This window comes from Meyerozyma guilliermondii, genomic scaffold (genome assembly GCF_000149425.1).
Source record: "Meyerozyma guilliermondii ATCC 6260 scaffold_1 genomic scaffold, whole genome shotgun sequence".
NCBI lineage: Eukaryota > Fungi > Ascomycota > Pichiomycetes > Serinales > Debaryomycetaceae > Meyerozyma > Meyerozyma guilliermondii.
The window spans coordinates 1699495-1716412 of NW_001809800.1; the positions used below are offsets into that span (position 1 = coordinate 1699495).

Sequence of the window (16918 nt, forward strand, 5' to 3'; positions counted from 1 at the left end):
ACTCGAACATGGCCGAGGGTACGGAGAACGGAAGGCTGACGCAACCCAGTCAAAGCCCTGCACCGGGATTGAATCAAGGCGGTGCCAACGCAGCCCAGCTGCAGCTGCAGGCGTACTCGCAGCCAAGGGTGCCGCCACGGCCAAGCACGCAACTTTCGCAGGCCGACCTTAATAGGATTGTGCTTGAATATTTGAACAAAAAGGGGTATCACAAAACAGAATCGATGCTTCGTCTTGAAAGCTCCAATACGCCAACGCCGCCGGGCGAGCAGATGTCACCTGCGACCACCGCAATGGCGACTTCCGGGGGTAGTAGTACTGGTGGCGGGTCATTGATGGGAGCCAATTCCGGGACTGGTGCGGCAAATGCTGCAGGTGTCACAGGTTTGGATCCTGAAGTGTATTCTCGTGCATACAACATGCTTCTGCGGTGGGTTGATACTTCTTTGGACTTGTACAAGCCGGAACTTGCTCGTTTTTTGTATCCGTTGTTTGTGCATTGTTTTCTCGAGTTGGTAGCACGAGGACATCCGGCGCATGCCAAAGCATTTCTTGACAAATTTGGTGGAGATCATCAGCTTTTACATGGACTGGAAGTTTCCAAACTCGCAGGAATTTCATTACCGGAACATTTACGAGAGAACGAACTTGCAACCGCATACCGTACCCGCAGGTATCGGCTTGTGGTTTCCAAAACCAGTAAGAATTTGGTGCTTTACTTTCTACATGAAAATGATGCAGTTGGTGGGGGGCTTCTTGTGCGTATTATTAACCAATATTTAAGCATAGTGGTTGCTAGCACACGTCCCGACAAAACTAACAAACCGGGAGAAGCCGATCCAGACGAGGGTATTGCCGGGTATGTTACCAAGTCGGAAATTGACCGGTTTAATCAGCAAACGGTAAAATTGGGACCAATGCCGATGGATGCAGAGGTGGAAAAAGAAGTGGAAGCAGAGCTTAAGGAGGAGCAAGGTGAGAACGACACATCGCTAGTGGATGAATTCAAAAAGTTGACCGGAATTACAGAAGATTCACCGGCCAAGGAAATCCCGCTTCCGTTAGCAGATGCAGCCGAGATTCGACGCCAGATCCTCTCGGTGAAAGACTCGCGCGCCCGACTCCGGCTCGATACACCGCAAGCTGCTGCACCGTCGGTATGCATGTACACATTCCATAACACGCACAATGCAATGACGTGCGTTGATTTCAACGACGATAGCACCATTGCTGCGGCCGGGTTTGAAGATTCCACCGTCAAGCTTTGGAGTCTCGATGGCACGCCGCTCAAATCTCAATCGAAGCGTGATCCGCATAATAACGACATTTCGCGGCGTCTTGTTGGCCATTCAGGGCCGGTGTACAACGTTGCATTTTCGCCCGATAATCACTACGTTGCGTCTGCATCCGAGGACAAGTCGGTTCGGTTATGGTCGCTCGATTCGTATACCGGGCTTGTGGCTTATAAGGGGCATACTGCGCCGGTATGGGACGTTGCATTTTCACCTTGGGGCCATTACTTTGCAACCGCATCGCACGATCAAACTGCGCGATTGTGGGGAACCGACCATATTTACGCACTTCGAATTTTCGCCGGCCACATCAACGACGTGGAATGCGTGCAATTTCACCCTAATAGTAACTACGTTTTTACCGGGCTGGCGGACAAAACGTGCCGCATGTGGGACGTGCAGAGTGGCAATTGCGTGCGTATATTCATGGGCCATACTGGTCCCGTCAACTGCATGGCAGTATCTCCGGATGGACGATGGTTGGCTTCTGCCGGGGAAGATTCGGTAGTGAATTTATGGGATTGCAATTCCGGTCGCCGCATTAAGGCCATGCGTGGTCACGGGCGCAATTCGATTTACTCGCTTGCATGGTCGCGCGAGGGAAATGTGGTGGTAAGCAGCGGCGCCGACAATACCGTAAGGGTGTGGGACGCCAAACGTGGCACATCCGACCATGCGCCGGAACCGGAACATTTAGATAAGGGAACCGGTGACCACATGACAGCGTATTTTACAAGGAAGACGCCGGTGTACCGCGTGCGGATGACACGCCGCAACCTCTGCATAGCAGGTGGCGCTTTCACGGACGCTAGCTAACGCAACAATCCGACCTACGGCGGGAACCTACAGGGCAACCTACAGCCGTGCAAACCATCTGAGTTGATCTCTTGGCAACGTGCCTGGTGCAGCATGCAGGTCCCGAGCCCATATAATGCACAATTTCTGCACGATTGCTATACAAGATTGCTGTTTGACGCCCGCAATTTCATCATTTACGGTGGCATTTCGCCACTGCTATTTATGGCTCCGGGCGCGTCCACATGGGCGTCGTGGCTGATGGGTTAAAAATAACCGCTAGGTGGGCTGGTGCATCGGTGCGAGATAGCATTGCAGCCACACTCTGAAACACACAATTCATGCCACCTTGTTCAATTAATGTTCATTTAAAATTGTTCATTGATTTATTCAATTAATCGTCCTTAAATTGCCTAACTTGTCAGTTCCTTCGTTCATCTGAATAATATCTACCGGTTCAGATCTCCTATTATTAGCTCCATCCACACACCAGTTCCGATGGCTTAGGCTTAACCCATCCCACATGGGCAATATGAGGAGACGTCTCAATGAATATAAGCCGCAACAAGGCTGAAAATGAAACAGACGGTTGCTGCTTTTGGGCGTGTTTAAAGTGGCTTGCACGACAATTTCGTGTTGAGGGTGGAACCGCCTAAATTTTGTCAGGGTATAAAATCCCCCGTGCTCCTCCAACAATTTTCATATTTCAATTGCTATGAAATCTTCTACTATCCTTGTTGTTCTCGCTGCTGCTGCTGGTGCTTTTGCTGCCAAGTCCGACTCTTCGTCTAAGGCTGCATCTTCTCACGCTGCTTCTTCTCACGCCGCTTCCGGTTCTGAAGCCGCTTCCGGCTCCATTACTTCTGCTGCTGCTTCCAAGGCTTCTTCTGCTGCTGCCGGTGCCAAATCCGACTCCAAGTCCGGTTCCGCTTCCAAGTCGGCCACCAAATCCGGTTCTTCTTCAAAGGCTGCTGCTGGTGCCGCTACCGCTGGTATGGGTGTATTGGGTGCCGCTGCCGCTATTATGTTGCTTTAGATAGTAATACAGTGAGTCGAGTCACGTGTAGCCCACGATATTGTCTCACGTGACAAATACAGAAACTGTCTCACGTGCCATACGTCACACGAAACGATGCACGCGACGTTGGCCGTCGTTCCTCACAAGACGTGCGTCATGCACGTACCCCACTCGGCACGGCAGTGAAATCCTTCAATTTCCCTGAACCTGAAAACTACGCCATCTACAACTCATTCGAGCACATAACATCACCATCAGCTCACCAGCTTCATCACCAGCTTGCCACCAGCCACCTTTGTTTTCACAATATCTTTGTTCATTGTCCATATATGCCGGCGACATTTTTCTTGCTGCACGCTGCGGCAAATCCGACATCCCCTCCCCCACAGTCTTGTCTATATAAAAAGTTGAAATTCCAGTTTCCCCAGATTACATCTCCATCATGAAATTATCTACTGTTGCCTCCGTTTCTTCAATTTTTGTTGCTAGCGCCCATGCTGCCAACTCAGAACAAGTTGCTTTCCTTACTGCGTTGGTAGAGGACTTTAAAGACCATAAAGGCGACTACCTTAAATTTTACCAAACCGCCAGTGACGTACCTGGAGTTTTAACTAGTTTGGTCAAACAAGTCGGAACTTACAAGGACGATTCCTACACTACATTATTGGACGATTCGGCAATTAATGTTGGAAGTTTGTCGAGTTTTGCCACAAACTTGCCATGGTATACCAGAATTGCATCTGAAGTCGGCATTTCCGACGCCGATAGCGGGTCAAAATCTTCAAAAGCAGAATCTTCTTCGGCTTCAAAAACTTCTTCCGAGTCGTCGTCGACTTCCGGCGGCGCAGGCAAGATGGCGCTTCCTGTGGGTGCTATTGTTGGAGCTGCAGCTGTAGCTTTGATGTAATTTATTAATATATCGTAACCGTGCGAAAGACCTACGAAAGCCCGTTGCGGACATTTTCATCGCGATGCGTATTATTGCTTTTCCTAATGTAGTAAAAAGCCTCGCGACACATGCAGGACATGTCCCAGTGTTGCAAATCCTTCTAGTTGTGTTTTGCAGTTACCATAAGTACAAGCCATTGTAGTCGCCAGAGAAGATTGTCCCAGCTGTCGTGAGGAATGGGGTTAAATGCTGCTTGCGGATTGAGATGTTTAAGTTGAATTCCGGTGGCATGGATGAGTTGCTGCAAATTTTGATTTAGGAGGTGCAACCCTCTTTCGAAGTTTTCGTTTTGCTGGTTCTTGGTTCGTCGTATATCGTAATGTAGTGTGTAGCTGTGGCCAAAAGTATCGAAAATGAACGACTCACAGCCTTGGGGTTCCATTTTGAACCCAAGTTGAACTCCGAGAACTTCAGCTAAAGCCTGTACCATTTGCAGAATGTAGCCTAAACCAGCATTTATTTCCACCAATTTGGCTTGAGATTCTGGGGAAGGGTCGTAGCAGGTATCAAGAAGCTCGTGGATGGTTGGTGGAAACTCAATTCCAACCACGGAAAATCTTACTGAACCCTCGGCATTCTCAATGGGCACAAATTGCAGCACCAGAGATGCATGTTCAAATACCTTTTTTCGTATTTCAGGGTAGAGTTGTTCTTGCAATGCCTCTTGCAAAGGATAGCATTCCTGGTCCAACATCTCGATTTGGTGGGTGGTTGTTGCAACTATTTCTGGAAACCGGTCGTCGACAAGACGTTTAATATCGTCGATGGCTACTTTATAGTGCATTATTTCATGAAGAATGGAATCGTTATTGGACCGCTGGCGCCGTATATACTCGTCGAGCTGTCGTATTTGTCTTTTGAGCTTTTCGGTTTTGTAGGGCATAGTATTGATGTTTTCTGGGTCGATTAGCCAATGAATAGAATCATCGATATTGTGTGAAAAAAGTTGTTTAGATGATTCCAATTCGGCCACCGACCGCTCGAGTTTCGTTAGCGACCGCACAGCTTCAAACGCGTACGATTTCTTCTGTGCTGGAGTGGAATTGGGGGTTTTTTTCTCGGATTGAGTTTTCTTGTCAATATAGTACAATTTTCCATCAAAATCCAATTCCACAAAATTCTTGGTTTCGGCCTCGGTCTCAATCTCGTGGATAGAGGTTGTGCTTGCTCGTAGGTGCACCAACAAGTGCCAAGGGCCATTTTGGTGACGAGCCCACACCTTAATTTGAAACTGAGAGCAATCCCGGGGTAAACGAGGAAGTGACAATTGTCGGAATTGCGGACTCAGATTTCCATAGATTACTTCGCTAACGTGGACGAGGGTCCATTGGGGTCCGGTCCGGACATACAAGGCGAAAAATGAGTCGACAAGCGTTTTTGCGTTCAATTGGCGAAGTTGTTCATAGTTGGGTATTTCCTGCGGGATGATGAGAATCGATGATTTTCTGGTTCTGGTCAGTTGTGAACGTTTCTGGGCCTCAGTGTGGCCCTCACAAGCTTCAGGGGGTCCCACATCCCCATCCAAAACGAGATCTCGTACGCTCAACCCACGGAGACTGGAGAGCCTCAAGTTCATGCGCAGAAGAATGCGGGTCGCAGCGTCAAATGCACGAAATGCGAACGCACAAACTACGAAACGCACGAAACCTCGTCTTCATGGCCAACTATATCGTCGCTTTGGCCCATTTTTGCGAGCTTCACGGCCCCGTGTCCATCATATGCACCCAGCAGACACACGAGAACGTGCACCAGACGTCCTACCTTCTTCCTGGGAACTCCAAAGTACAAACCTGTGCTTCGTGCAAATTGGTGCTTCCTCAAGATGCAATAAACTTGATTACAAACGACACCAATGATGCCAATGGTGCCCATACCGTGTGTATATCGTCGAAGTATCCCTCCTCACAAAGAAGGTACACCGCTCTTACAAAAGTGGTGATGAAAGCGTTGACAGTAGAAACCAGTGCCGACCCTAAACGGCCAATTTTGTACGGAGACAGTGTGGATGGCTACTGCATGAGCCGAGTATTCAAAGTACGAGACCCCAGTGCCCGCGGAGGCGAGAGAAAGTACAGTTTTATAGTACTTTGTGACAGCGAGAGCCATCTTTCACTGAACTGGGAAATCATAGCCATGTATATCGGCGAGATGATTTCACATATACAAGAAAAGGTGGAAGCCCGAAGGTCTAGCGGAGCCACAGAAGAAATTGATAACGAAAAATATTTACGAAGATCAATGGCACGGCCAAAACTGCTTGTGGAACTCACAGGAGACGACCAGATTTTTGTGAGGTTACATATGTGGGCGCGAGAGGTGCTCCGCGATGTTCAAATGAAAGATTGAGAAGCGAGATAGACCGGTAATGATTAAAGTAATGATTATAATACAGTAATGATAAGAGTAATGATTCACGATATACCGTTAAATGTCAATCCTCGTGCATCGCGTGCATCGCGCATTGCACCGCACCGCATCGCACCATGTAATTCTACCCATCGATCTATGGTTTTGCTTTTATCCCTAATAACCATTATATCCGGCTACATATGGTGGACATATCCTGTTTCTACGAGTGGATTTGATCCACGTCTTGTTCCCGCCTTGTGGTTTCGGTGTATCATGGTTTCCACTTCATCCGGCACTTTCAATTCATCTCTTCCCTTTAAATGGTCATCTTTGATTGGGTTACGCAAAGTCAATTGCAGCTGCAAGGCATTTGCAGACCATTATCATATTGAAACGGAACACCTTCCATGCGAAAATGTTCCCTATATGAGATTTTACGATCACCCTAGTCTTTCACTTTCATCGCTGGACCATGAATTGGTGGGTGCAACATATATGACCAACGCACCATTACCGGCCAAAATTGTTTTTGTAGCACAACATGGGTTAATAGAGCTTGCTACGCATACTCAGAAGTTACAGATAAATTGTTCGGATGATCATATTGATATAAGAAGAGAATGGAACCAAGTTGCGAATATTTTGCAGCCGACCAAAGTTGTATCCCAATCTGCCAATTCACAACAAAACTTATGGGAGTCTCCTCCCGAGGCATCGTGCTCCAATATAAAGTACTTTCATGAAGTTGGAAGCCACCAGGATTGGCGTTTTTTTCGGTCTTGTGACCATAAACCTATCATCCATCGTATGGCCAGAGCTTGGTTTCGATTTGCAAGAGAAGCTGGTATAGACACTTGGTTAGCACATGGTCTGGCCCTAGGATGGTACTGGAATCGTCTGAACCTTCCGTGGGACAATGATATTGATGTTCAGGTGAGTTTTAGTGGTCTTGAAAGACTTTTGCAATTTAACCAGTCCATCGTATTTGATGTCCATGATACAAATTCCGTCAACCTTGGCGTAGGAGGATACCTTCTTGACGTCAACAGCAACATATACTGTCGAGAAAATGACTTGAACAACGTTATCGATGCCAGATTCATCGACATATTCTCGGGTTATTTCGTCGATATAACAGCTTTATCATATGTCCCAAAAAACATGGAAGTTGAAAGCGAAGAACTTTCGCAAGTCATAGAACCAAGTTACACCATCTACCAAGCCAATCCGACTTACAATCACAAAAAAATGTATGCTTCAATGGCAGAAACCAGAAACAATTTGATCGCGAATCATCTGCTTCTTTATGCAAAAGATCACCACTTTTATACAACCACAGATATCTTGCCATTGCAAAAAACCATGTTTGAAGGAGTGGTCATGTATGTCCCCAACAACATAGAAAGTATGTTAAAACGAGAATATCCAAAAGGATTTCTTTATCGAAGATTCGAAGGGCATTCTTTTGAGCTGGGAGTGTGGAAAACTCCAGGCCAAGATGTAACTCAATTTCAACAATTACTCAATACCAAACAATTGAAAGACATACCGCCAGTCTGGAAAGATCCTTGGGTCCGGTGGACTAATTCCTCCTTAATAAAAGTGTCTTAAATTACACGATTTGCATCCGGGAAAGAGGCCATATTATAGCCACCACTTTTCCCACCACCAATCCCTGGCTTATAGGGCCAAATGTGTTGGAGTCAACCGAGTGTGCCGTGTTATCTCCTTCAACCCAGAGGTGATTTCGTGGAATCAATGCCTGGTTTTTCGGATATGGTGGACTGTGGGGAAACACTGTATCTCCTTGTAATCCGGTAATTCTCTTCGTAACCAACTTTTCTGGATTGTTCGGCGACCGAAACATGATTATGTCGCCGCGCCGGAGCGAATTGGGTCGTTTAAGATTGTATTTTTGAACTATGGCGATATCTTGAGAAGTGGTGGTGGTACCAGGATTGAACGTAGGAGACATTGAAGTTCCTGAAATATGACATGGCTGATACACATGGTTATGGAAGGTGTAGAGAACGGGAAACCACGTAAGGGTAACGAATGCAGTCCTTGTGTAGTGTGCCATAACCCAATAAGTTTCGGATCGTAAAGATTTCGGTTTGAAAGTTGCTTATGTAAGCGTGATGCTTGATATACCTTGGAGCTACATGAACTTGCATGTAGGCCTGTGCGTGTGCATAAAAGTCGCTTCATATCTCATCAAGGTTGCTGAACATGTCGGGCTTGTTGGATCAGATATTGATGGAAGATATTGCTAGAAACTGTCCCCAGCAGTTTTTGGCGTTCCACAAGTGTATGGGTGATCCCCAAGGGTCCAATTGTGGAACAGAACAGGTCCAATTGGCTGTATGCATCAAGGGCCAAGTTCCTGCTTTTCAAAAAATTCAAGGCGAATGTGGAGGAAGACTTCAAGCTTATGAAGCATGTTTAAAGAATGCTAGAGGTGACACCAAACGGTGCGAAGGAGACTTGAAAATATTGAGGAAATGTGCATTGGGATCTGTAAGTTAACAAAAGGGAAATTGAGATCAGTTTGGTAGATATCGAATGAAAGTCAATTGCAAGATTACAAGAACTAGGACTGAAATTAAGCGAAAATAAAAACGAAACAAAAATATAGTTGCGTTGACTAATGTGAAGAATGGATCTAAATATGTTGCAGGGTCTGCTGCAATGTAGCTTTGGGTAATATTTCAGCAATTTTAATGTAAGAGCAAGAAGAGTATTCTACGATTCCAAGCAAGTATGAAGTATAAATTTTTAAGTAATTTCTGTCAACTCTTATATTTCTGAGGCACATTATCCAAACGAATTTGCGATAAAAAGTTTCGAGTAGTTTCTCTTAACTCTGGATTGGCATTGTGAGTCTCCTCCATTTCATGTTCATGGTGGAGCAATTCGTGCTCAATATCCTCTTTATGTTTAATTTTGATATCTGGATCATCGTTCATATGGAATTCTTTCCAATGATGTTCTTCGTATTCCAGCTCGAAATCAAGGTGGTGACCTTGTCCATACCCAAAATCTGGAAGCTCTCCGCCGTTTTCAGTGAATTTCTTCCACTCGTCCAATGTAATTTTTCCATCATTATTACTATCCACTAATCGCAATATTTCTGATACAACATGGTCTTTAGCTTCTTTAGTTATGCCCTCCTGATCATGACTATGACGACCCATTCCCGATCCGTCGCCCACTACTGACTCCCGGAGAAGCCCGTACAAGTTTAAAATGTCGCTGGGTGTCCATTCTTGTTGGTTTTTGAGTGCATGAATGGTGAAAAATGATTCGGAGTCGTACGAGTCCATTTTGTGTTCTTCAAGCATATGCCAATTCTGCCACAGAAGTCCTGGTGGAGGCGTGTTGGAATCGTGGCTTCCATGTGCCACAACCAAGGCGGCAAGTGCCAAAATACCGAGTTTCATTTTTGGTGGAATGTATTTGGTTTGGCGGGTGTGTGGGTGCGGATCGATCAATGAATGAGTGTGCATAATGCACCATGCACAACGTGCAGCCACTTACATCGAGGTTGACGTTAACCCCACAATGAACCCCAACCCGAATATGCCTGTGAAGCCCACAGAAGCACGAGTGGGTCGTGAGAACCAGAGATACAACCTGGAAACGGGCGCTCGAATGGTTGCGGGCTGTATTTGTATGGACGAAGCCAAGGAACGGATCATTATGATTCTGAGTATTAAGCACCCAGATAGGTGGATTCTACCAAAAGGAGGAATTGAGTTGGATGAAGGTGATGAGTTTGTTACTACCGCGGTCAGAGAAACTTGGGAGGAAGCTGGATGCGAAGGCAAGATTTTGAGGAAACTTCCGGTGGTATACGACAGCCGGGGTAAGAATGCTCCAACCATCAAGGGTTCATTTGATCCCTCAAAGGTGATTCCAAAGACAGAATTCCATTTCTACGACATGGTAATCGACCAATTGAGCCAAGATTGGCCTGAGCTGCACAAGAGACAACGACGCTGGTGCACCTACAGCGAGGCTAAGCACGAATTGGTCAAAGCCAACCGGCCGGAATTGGTGCTGGCTCTCGAGCTGTCGGCCGTTCGACACGACGAAGAAGTATATTAATTATTTAAATAACCCTCCCATCATATTAGCAAACATGTTTTGACCTCCGGTATTTCCTAGTTTCAACTGGAAATATGTCTTTCCCAAATACTCCACTGGAGCCACAAGTTGGGCTTTTTCAAGGTTTGGTTTATAGTGATCGAGTAACTTGAGAAACTTGTTTCCTGCTTCCTCTTTGGAGAGGGTTAATACCAAGAGCTGGACGAAATTGCAAAGTGGATAATTTTCATTGTAGCTGATTCCTCCCTCTTGCTTGAACTCATTGGCGCCAATAAGTTTGATGAATTGGTGAACAAATTCTTGTGCAAATGTCACGTTCTTAAGGTATCCATAGTTCAAAGCACCACGAGCCATGAATATTCCTGGATCCCCGCCATTTATAGCCCACACATCGTACAAAAATTGACAATATGCATCCCGAGATTCACTGGTACCCAACACGCAGTGTAATTCTGCAATAGCAAATAATTTTGATTTTTCGTCATTCGTGGCAGTGGACTTTCTTATGGCGCCTAAAAACTTGAGACCGAATAAATGATGAAGATCGGCGTCTCCAAATTTATTTTCCGTATTTTCCTGACTCCAATTGGTGGATTTTTTCGCCAAATCAGCCAATGCGGGGTCTGTTTGAGGTAATTGGTTCACCAATTCAATCAACTTCATCTTGTATTCTTTGTGGGCGGCGTCGCATATTATGCCTGCTTCCGAGTATACAGCCAACAAATATATTATCAAGTCGGTAGCCGATGCATATTCGGATTTTGCAGCCAAAATAGATGCAGCTTGATAGAGAAGATCGATTGCATCAGAATACTGTTTTGCCTTCACATACCGATTCGTGATTATACGCACCGTCTGGTGGGCTTCATAATATGAGCCGGCATCGATCTTTGCGCGGAAACGGGTAATGGTTCGTTGGAGCTTGTCAGACATGATGCAAATCTATCAAATAAAGCGTCAAATAAATGCAATGCAATGCACTCTCTTAGTTTCTGCTTTGCATGAGTTTCGAATGTCAATCGTGCATACAACCGCATATACATCCAAACACCACCGCCGAGGCCTTTCAACCCGGGAATCATCCGCAACATTCAACCTAGGTGATATGAGAGCTTTTGCCAGATTGTTGAAGCATACCCCACTCATCAAGTTTGTGGGTGGTCCTCACAAGGCCGAAAGTAAGTTGATAAGGTGCAAATCCTCCTAAAGGGAAAGCTACTAACCAAGATATTTCGCATGCCGTCAAAGCCCATCCCTGTGCACCCGACGGAAAAGTTCCCGGATCCAGTGGGCTGGGTGCCGGAACCTCTAGCGGGTCTCAATTTAAATCCGGAATCGAACCTCGTGAAGGAGAGGTATTTTCTCGTGCCGAATTATCACCTCGTTTCCGCTACAAGCCTATTAAAGATTCAGAAATTGAACAGCTGCTTAGCGGTGGTGCGGAGTTGGTGTTCTGATCCATAGCAATACATAAACGATAGAAAAGTGTAGTAAATGGAAGAAGTGGGTGGTATAGTGGGTGTGTGGATGGAAGAGTACGAATGCTTGGTGTTTGGGTGCGCGTCTTACCTATTCTCAACTTCAGTCTCGCACGCTCAACGCCACCATGAACCACGATCCTTATGTATGGGGACGTCCCGATGACGCCGTTTACGGGGCCTATAACCATGCAATTGCCAATGCCAGCAGCCATGGCAACGTACAGGAAGAAACCAGCTTTCCCAAGATGAATAGTCAGCAACCAATCATTACTGGAACTTCGGTGAATTCGATCAAATTTAAAGACGGAGTAATTGTTGCTGCCGACAACATGGGATCATATGGATCCTTGCTTAGGTTCAACAATATCGAAAGAATCTTCAAAGTTGGTAAAGAAACCGTCGTGGGAGTCTCAGGAGACATCTCAGATTTCCAACAGATTCAAAGATTGTTGGACGAATTGGAGATTACCGAAGAAATATATGACAACGATGGAGGACACAACTTACGGGCACCCAATGTCCATGAATACTTGACAAGAGTGTTGTACAATAGGAGATCGAAAATGGATCCTTTATGGAATGCCGTTGTAGTGGCTGGTTTCAATGATGACAAAACTCCTTTTTTGAGGTATGTGGATTTGTTAGGCGTCACCTACGGGCTGTCGGCTATATGTACCGGATTTGGAGCCCACTTGGCTATTCCGCTTTTGCGTCAATTGGTTCCTGATGACAAGGATTACCAAAATGTGACAGAAGAACAAGCAAGAGAAGCCATTATCAATTGCATGAAGGTTTTATTCTACAGAGATGCGCGTTCCAGCGACAAGTTTACGTTGGTGACTTTAAAGCAGGGCCAGCCCCCTAAATTTGAAAAGGACTTGCGTTGCGAGAACCAAAACTGGAGGTTTGCCAAGGATCTCGTGGGATACGGCAGCACGCAGTTGTAGTTCTTGAAATCCCAGAATCGGATCTCGGAATCGTGAATCTCAGATCGTTGAATAAGTCACCGCCTATAACTGCACAATTGCTACAACACCATGTTAGCATATGCTAACAATTTGCTACAATCTGCTATAAACTGCTACAATGCTAAATACAAAGCTTATCATTTGCTACAGACTGAACCGCGATATGTTCGTCTGCTTCTTTATCGCTATCGCTTTTCATTGCTTTTCCATTGCTCTTTCATTGCTTCTCTCATCACTTTCATCACTTTCATCACTTTTCATCGCCTCTTTCATTTGCTCTTGACTAACGAGCATTCAGTTCTCCATGCCAATCCTCGGTCTTATCCTGTTCCTCGTTTGAATACGTTTTTTCGTGCTTTCCTGTTGGCTAAAGGAAGGGCTTAGATCCCCCGCATACCTTAAAGCTTATCATGCATCTTCACTTCCACACGAGACAAGTTCAGCAAGTATACACGGTGCCAGAATCCCCTCGGCCGCCTGCGGTCCATCCCGATCTCCTTGGCATATTTTAGTGGCGCCACACGATTATTGATTCATTGTTCTCAATGCCGTCTCCATGCGGCTGTATTATGCACAAACGGTGTTTGCTGCAAGTTCGGTGCGTCTATTTTAACGCCAGTTATGGCACCACGATTTCCCCTCCTTCGACAAGTGTCGAGATTATCACTCATGCATCCTTGACATCACACCACACAACCCCAATTTACCATTAAAGCCACTTTGAGCCGTCGTAAATGTGGCGCTGCGTCATCGATATGCACCTTTGTTTCTAGAAGACGCACTCTACCCGTCAACGCCATTTTTCGTGCTTCTTGTGCAGGGCACGTCTGTTTCTGGGGTCAGGGAGGGGAAGCCCCTAAACCAACCTCGTATACACCTACCTTGACAGTTGTGGACGTTTGCTTTCCCTTGGCTTGGTGAGAACGCATGGAACTACTATGTCGTTTGATATCACTTTTCTAGGATCATCAGGCGGATGTTTGGACGGCACTACATGCGCCGTATTGGTCAAGCCTCATCTGATAACCTACAAAGAAATAATTACCCAACAACGGTTCGACGATATAATTTGTGTCGACGCTGGCAGTGGACTTAACATGTTGGGACACATAATACATCATGAAATTGCCCATAATTCTCCATACCAGAGTGGTCTAGACCTCTACAATGACCTGCTTCCGGTGCAAAAATACATCAAACCCGAAATTATTACCCCGTTCAGCACCCTCAATGCGTCGGAATCCCCTCTCAAGCACGCATTTGGAATTTTCCATCGGGTCTCGGCATACTTAATCTCGCATCCGCATCTCGATCACATTGCTTCCTTAGCCATCAATTCGCCGGCGTTTTCTAATAATAGCTCACGCCAAGTATACGGGGCGCTGCACACCCTCTCGGCGCTCCAGGACCATGTTTTTAATGGTGTCATATGGCCAAACATGCCCAAGTTCAATGTGGTCAAACTTCACAGCCAGAAGTATTGGAAACCGTTTTCCATAGCCAACGGTAATTTCACCGTCAACATGTTCGACATCAGCCATGGAAAACTCATAAAACTGAACAATGTGAGCAATCTGGACAAGCTCGTGCCGTTAAAGGAGTCCGATATCGACGGAAACCTCGATATAAAACACTACATTTCCTCGGCGTTCTTGATCACAATTCCGTCTACCAACGCAAGTCTCTTGGTGTTCGGCGACTTTGAGTCCGATTCCATATCGCTCTTGAACAAGAACCTCACTATCTGGCGCCATATAGCTCCGCTCATTGTTTCCCATCAACTAAAAGGAATAATTTTAGAGTGTTCATCGTCAGGAGATTGTGATCCCGACGAACTTTACGGTCATTTGATGCCTTGTCACTTGATAGCAGAGCTCGAAAAGTTACGAGCTGAGTGTCTCAGTATTGATCCGTCGCTGGAATCACCATTGAGCGGTTTCCATATCGTGGTGACCCATGTCAAAGACGTGGGATATGTCGACCCTCGACGCCGAATTCTCAACGAACTCGAACAACTCTCCCAACAAGCCCAGTTGGGCATTCAATTCTCGGTGGCTATTTCCGGTGTATCCATTGTATTATAGATCTAGAATGTACATACTTTTACGCTACCTCGTATACATCCAGCGCCAATTTGATGTGCAAGTCGAACGGAAGTGACTCTTCGTCAGGTCCACGTCCAACAACGTCCACCACCGACACTTTTCCAAACGAGGTGTCGGCCTCTGTAGCTTGGTCGTTTTCGAGAGAGAACTGGATTTCCATGGGGAACAACGATTCTTCATCAGGTGCGGGAACCAGGAACTCAAATGATCCTTGGGGAGATTCGATAGGAATAGTCACAGTAAAGAAAACTCCATCACCAGTCACCTCGTACGGAACGTCTTCCACCGTAGGTTCCTCGCCCACGGGCACTAGTATAGAAACTTCGACATTTTCCAAGTGTTGATGAGTCTGGACAAATTGGTCAGTAAGTTCGTATTCCAACGTCACGTCGGCACGGCCGTCGTTGCTCAGAACCCACGCGCTGACTACAAACGGCACCAAGCTGCGGTCGTCTTGCTTTCCTGCTCCGCGCCATCTCAATACCCCGATAGACCGGTCGTCGGCCGGGAACGATTTATTCTGGTCTTTCAACGAAATCACGCTTTTCTGGGTGAAAAGTTGACGGTCAATGTTGGGGTGAGGATTGTACTGGATGCCGGGTCCTGTAGTAACAATAATCGATGCATTGGCAAGGTCAGAGTCGTTAATTCGCAATTGCAAATCACCTTTGACCTCGGACAGAGTGATGGCGCCGTCACGAGTCAACGACGCCGAGATTTTCTCGTTCACAGTGATGAGCACGCCATTGTTAGTCGCCTTGGGTGCCGGAGCAGGCGACGCCGACGCTACAGACCGCGAGTAGCCGGGGGCAGCTGCTACCGAACCGGACAGTGGAGGCACATTGGATCCTAGGTGGCCCGAGTTGAACCGCGGTTCGTTGTGCGCAAGTAATGGCTGGTGGGTCTCTGCCACCTTGGTGGGCTTTTTACCCAACTGGAGCCCGCCACGCGTAGGTCTACTGGAGATCGAAGGACCGGAAACCGGGGTGTTGTCAATCATCGGCAGCGGCTGGTATGCCGGTTGCAGCACCGATGTCTGGCTATAATCGTACTGGCTTGCCATATGGGGCGTTTGCTCCAAGTTTTTGCGTGCCAATTCTCGGCGTTGAATTTCCTTAGCTCTACGTTTGCGTTCTTCGGTGGCCTCCAATTCCTTGTTCCGCTCGATGATCTCCTGGATCTTTTCCTCGTGCGAGTCCATCTCCATGAACGTTTGAACCTGCGACAACGTCAAGTTTTCCTTGTATCCCAATGAGATAATCTCGTCAAAAGCTCCCAATATATCAAAGGCACTGGCAAAAATCTCCAGTTCATCCACTTGTCTCAACATGTTACTGATGGTGGAAATGAACAAGTGAAGCGTATCGATGTCCTGTAAGATATTGGAGTCCTTATTGGTGAGTAAAACCACATAAAGATCTTCCAATGGCTGATAAACATAACGAATGGACTCGTCTTCAACGGCAGTATTGTGGGAAGTCAGTTCGGAAATCAAACTAGGAAAGTTGCCTAGAAGTCCTGTGATACGGTCCTTCGATATATCACGAAACAGACGCGAAAGAAGAGGTTTTCCGCCTCGGGTGCAGATCGAAGCCGCCAACACTACCATTGCAGATTGAGGATCGAAGAAATTCGTGTTCACTCTGGGTCGTGCGCGGGCCATAAAACGTCGCGCAAATACTTTCATGAAGTGATAGTAGCAGATCAAACAGATGTAGACCAGACGCCAGAACCAAAAAAATGAGTATGGCATGTCCTGGTTCACACTGGAACTTGTGTGTTTCGTACTCTTCTTATTTTTCGTACTTTTTGTTTTTTATACTTCGTTTTCGTATTTTTATTTTTTCTTTCGTC

General features: G+C 46.3%; 14 protein-coding genes across 14 annotated transcripts; 9 read left to right on the forward strand and 5 right to left on the reverse strand. All coding sequences in view use genetic code 12, as the record gives it.

Moving 5' to 3' along the window:
- Window positions 1-8: 8 nt before the first annotated feature.
- PGUG_00968 (chromatin modification protein) lies at window positions 9-2108 on the forward strand (the record flags this gene model as incomplete). Its single annotated transcript, XM_001487541.1, has 1 exon — window positions 9-2108. One exon carries the CDS (start codon window positions 9-11, stop codon window positions 2106-2108), a length of 2100 nt encoding a protein of 699 aa, XP_001487591.2.
- Window positions 2109-2802: 694 nt separating this feature from the next.
- RBR1 (Rbr1p) lies at window positions 2803-3123 on the forward strand (the record flags this gene model as incomplete). Its single annotated transcript, XM_001487542.1, has 1 exon — window positions 2803-3123. The coding sequence occupies one exon, from the start codon at window positions 2803-2805 to the stop codon at window positions 3121-3123; it is 321 nt and encodes a 106-aa protein (XP_001487592.1).
- A 424-nt stretch (window positions 3124-3547) lies between these two features.
- On the forward strand, window positions 3548-4012 carry RBR2 (putative lipase; the record flags this gene model as incomplete). Its single annotated transcript, XM_001487543.1, has 1 exon — window positions 3548-4012. The coding sequence occupies one exon, from the start codon at window positions 3548-3550 to the stop codon at window positions 4010-4012; it is 465 nt and encodes a 154-aa protein (XP_001487593.1).
- Window positions 4013-4154: 142 nt separating this feature from the next.
- Window positions 4155-5630, reverse strand: PGUG_00971 (uncharacterized protein; the record flags this gene model as incomplete). The annotated part of the gene is made up of 1 exon (XM_001487545.1): window positions 4155-5630. The coding sequence occupies one exon, from the start codon at window positions 5628-5630 to the stop codon at window positions 4155-4157; it is 1476 nt and encodes a 491-aa protein (XP_001487595.2).
- Window positions 5492-6400, forward strand: PGUG_00972 (uncharacterized protein; the record flags this gene model as incomplete). Its single annotated transcript, XM_001487544.1, has 1 exon — window positions 5492-6400. One exon carries the CDS (start codon window positions 5492-5494, stop codon window positions 6398-6400), a length of 909 nt encoding a protein of 302 aa, XP_001487594.2.
- Window positions 6401-6448: 48 nt separating this feature from the next.
- Window positions 6449-8014, forward strand: PGUG_00973 (LicD family protein; the record flags this gene model as incomplete). The annotated part of the gene is made up of 1 exon (XM_001487546.1): window positions 6449-8014. The coding sequence occupies one exon, from the start codon at window positions 6449-6451 to the stop codon at window positions 8012-8014; it is 1566 nt and encodes a 521-aa protein (XP_001487596.2).
- Window position 8015: 1 nt separating this feature from the next.
- Window positions 8016-8483, reverse strand: IMP2 (endopeptidase catalytic subunit; the record flags this gene model as incomplete). Its single annotated transcript, XM_001487547.1, has 1 exon — window positions 8016-8483. The coding sequence occupies one exon, from the start codon at window positions 8481-8483 to the stop codon at window positions 8016-8018; it is 468 nt and encodes a 155-aa protein (XP_001487597.1).
- A 149-nt stretch (window positions 8484-8632) lies between these two features.
- Window positions 8633-8929, forward strand: PGUG_00975 (uncharacterized protein; the record flags this gene model as incomplete). The annotated part of the gene is made up of 1 exon (XM_001487548.1): window positions 8633-8929. The coding sequence occupies one exon, from the start codon at window positions 8633-8635 to the stop codon at window positions 8927-8929; it is 297 nt and encodes a 98-aa protein (XP_001487598.1).
- Window positions 8930-9192: 263 nt separating this feature from the next.
- PGUG_00976 (uncharacterized protein) lies at window positions 9193-9909 on the reverse strand (the record flags this gene model as incomplete). Its single annotated transcript, XM_001487549.1, has 1 exon — window positions 9193-9909. One exon carries the CDS (start codon window positions 9907-9909, stop codon window positions 9193-9195), a length of 717 nt encoding a protein of 238 aa, XP_001487599.2.
- A 1-nt stretch (window position 9910) lies between these two features.
- On the forward strand, window positions 9911-10510 carry PGUG_00977 (polyphosphatase; the record flags this gene model as incomplete). Its single annotated transcript, XM_001487550.1, has 1 exon — window positions 9911-10510. The coding sequence occupies one exon, from the start codon at window positions 9911-9913 to the stop codon at window positions 10508-10510; it is 600 nt and encodes a 199-aa protein (XP_001487600.2).
- On the reverse strand, window positions 10511-11443 carry PGUG_00978 (uncharacterized protein; the record flags this gene model as incomplete). The annotated part of the gene is made up of 1 exon (XM_001487551.1): window positions 10511-11443. One exon carries the CDS (start codon window positions 11441-11443, stop codon window positions 10511-10513), a length of 933 nt encoding a protein of 310 aa, XP_001487601.1.
- Window positions 11444-12116: 673 nt separating this feature from the next.
- Window positions 12117-12938, forward strand: PGUG_00979 (proteasome core particle subunit beta 7; the record flags this gene model as incomplete). Its single annotated transcript, XM_001487552.1, has 1 exon — window positions 12117-12938. One exon carries the CDS (start codon window positions 12117-12119, stop codon window positions 12936-12938), a length of 822 nt encoding a protein of 273 aa, XP_001487602.2.
- A 959-nt stretch (window positions 12939-13897) lies between these two features.
- PDE1 (3',5'-cyclic-nucleotide phosphodiesterase PDE1) lies at window positions 13898-15043 on the forward strand (the record flags this gene model as incomplete). The annotated part of the gene is made up of 1 exon (XM_001487553.1): window positions 13898-15043. One exon carries the CDS (start codon window positions 13898-13900, stop codon window positions 15041-15043), a length of 1146 nt encoding a protein of 381 aa, XP_001487603.2.
- A 19-nt stretch (window positions 15044-15062) lies between these two features.
- RET2 (coatomer subunit delta) lies at window positions 15063-16817 on the reverse strand (the record flags this gene model as incomplete). The annotated part of the gene is made up of 1 exon (XM_001487554.1): window positions 15063-16817. The coding sequence occupies one exon, from the start codon at window positions 16815-16817 to the stop codon at window positions 15063-15065; it is 1755 nt and encodes a 584-aa protein (XP_001487604.2).
- Between the last annotated feature and the right edge of the window lie 101 nt (window positions 16818-16918).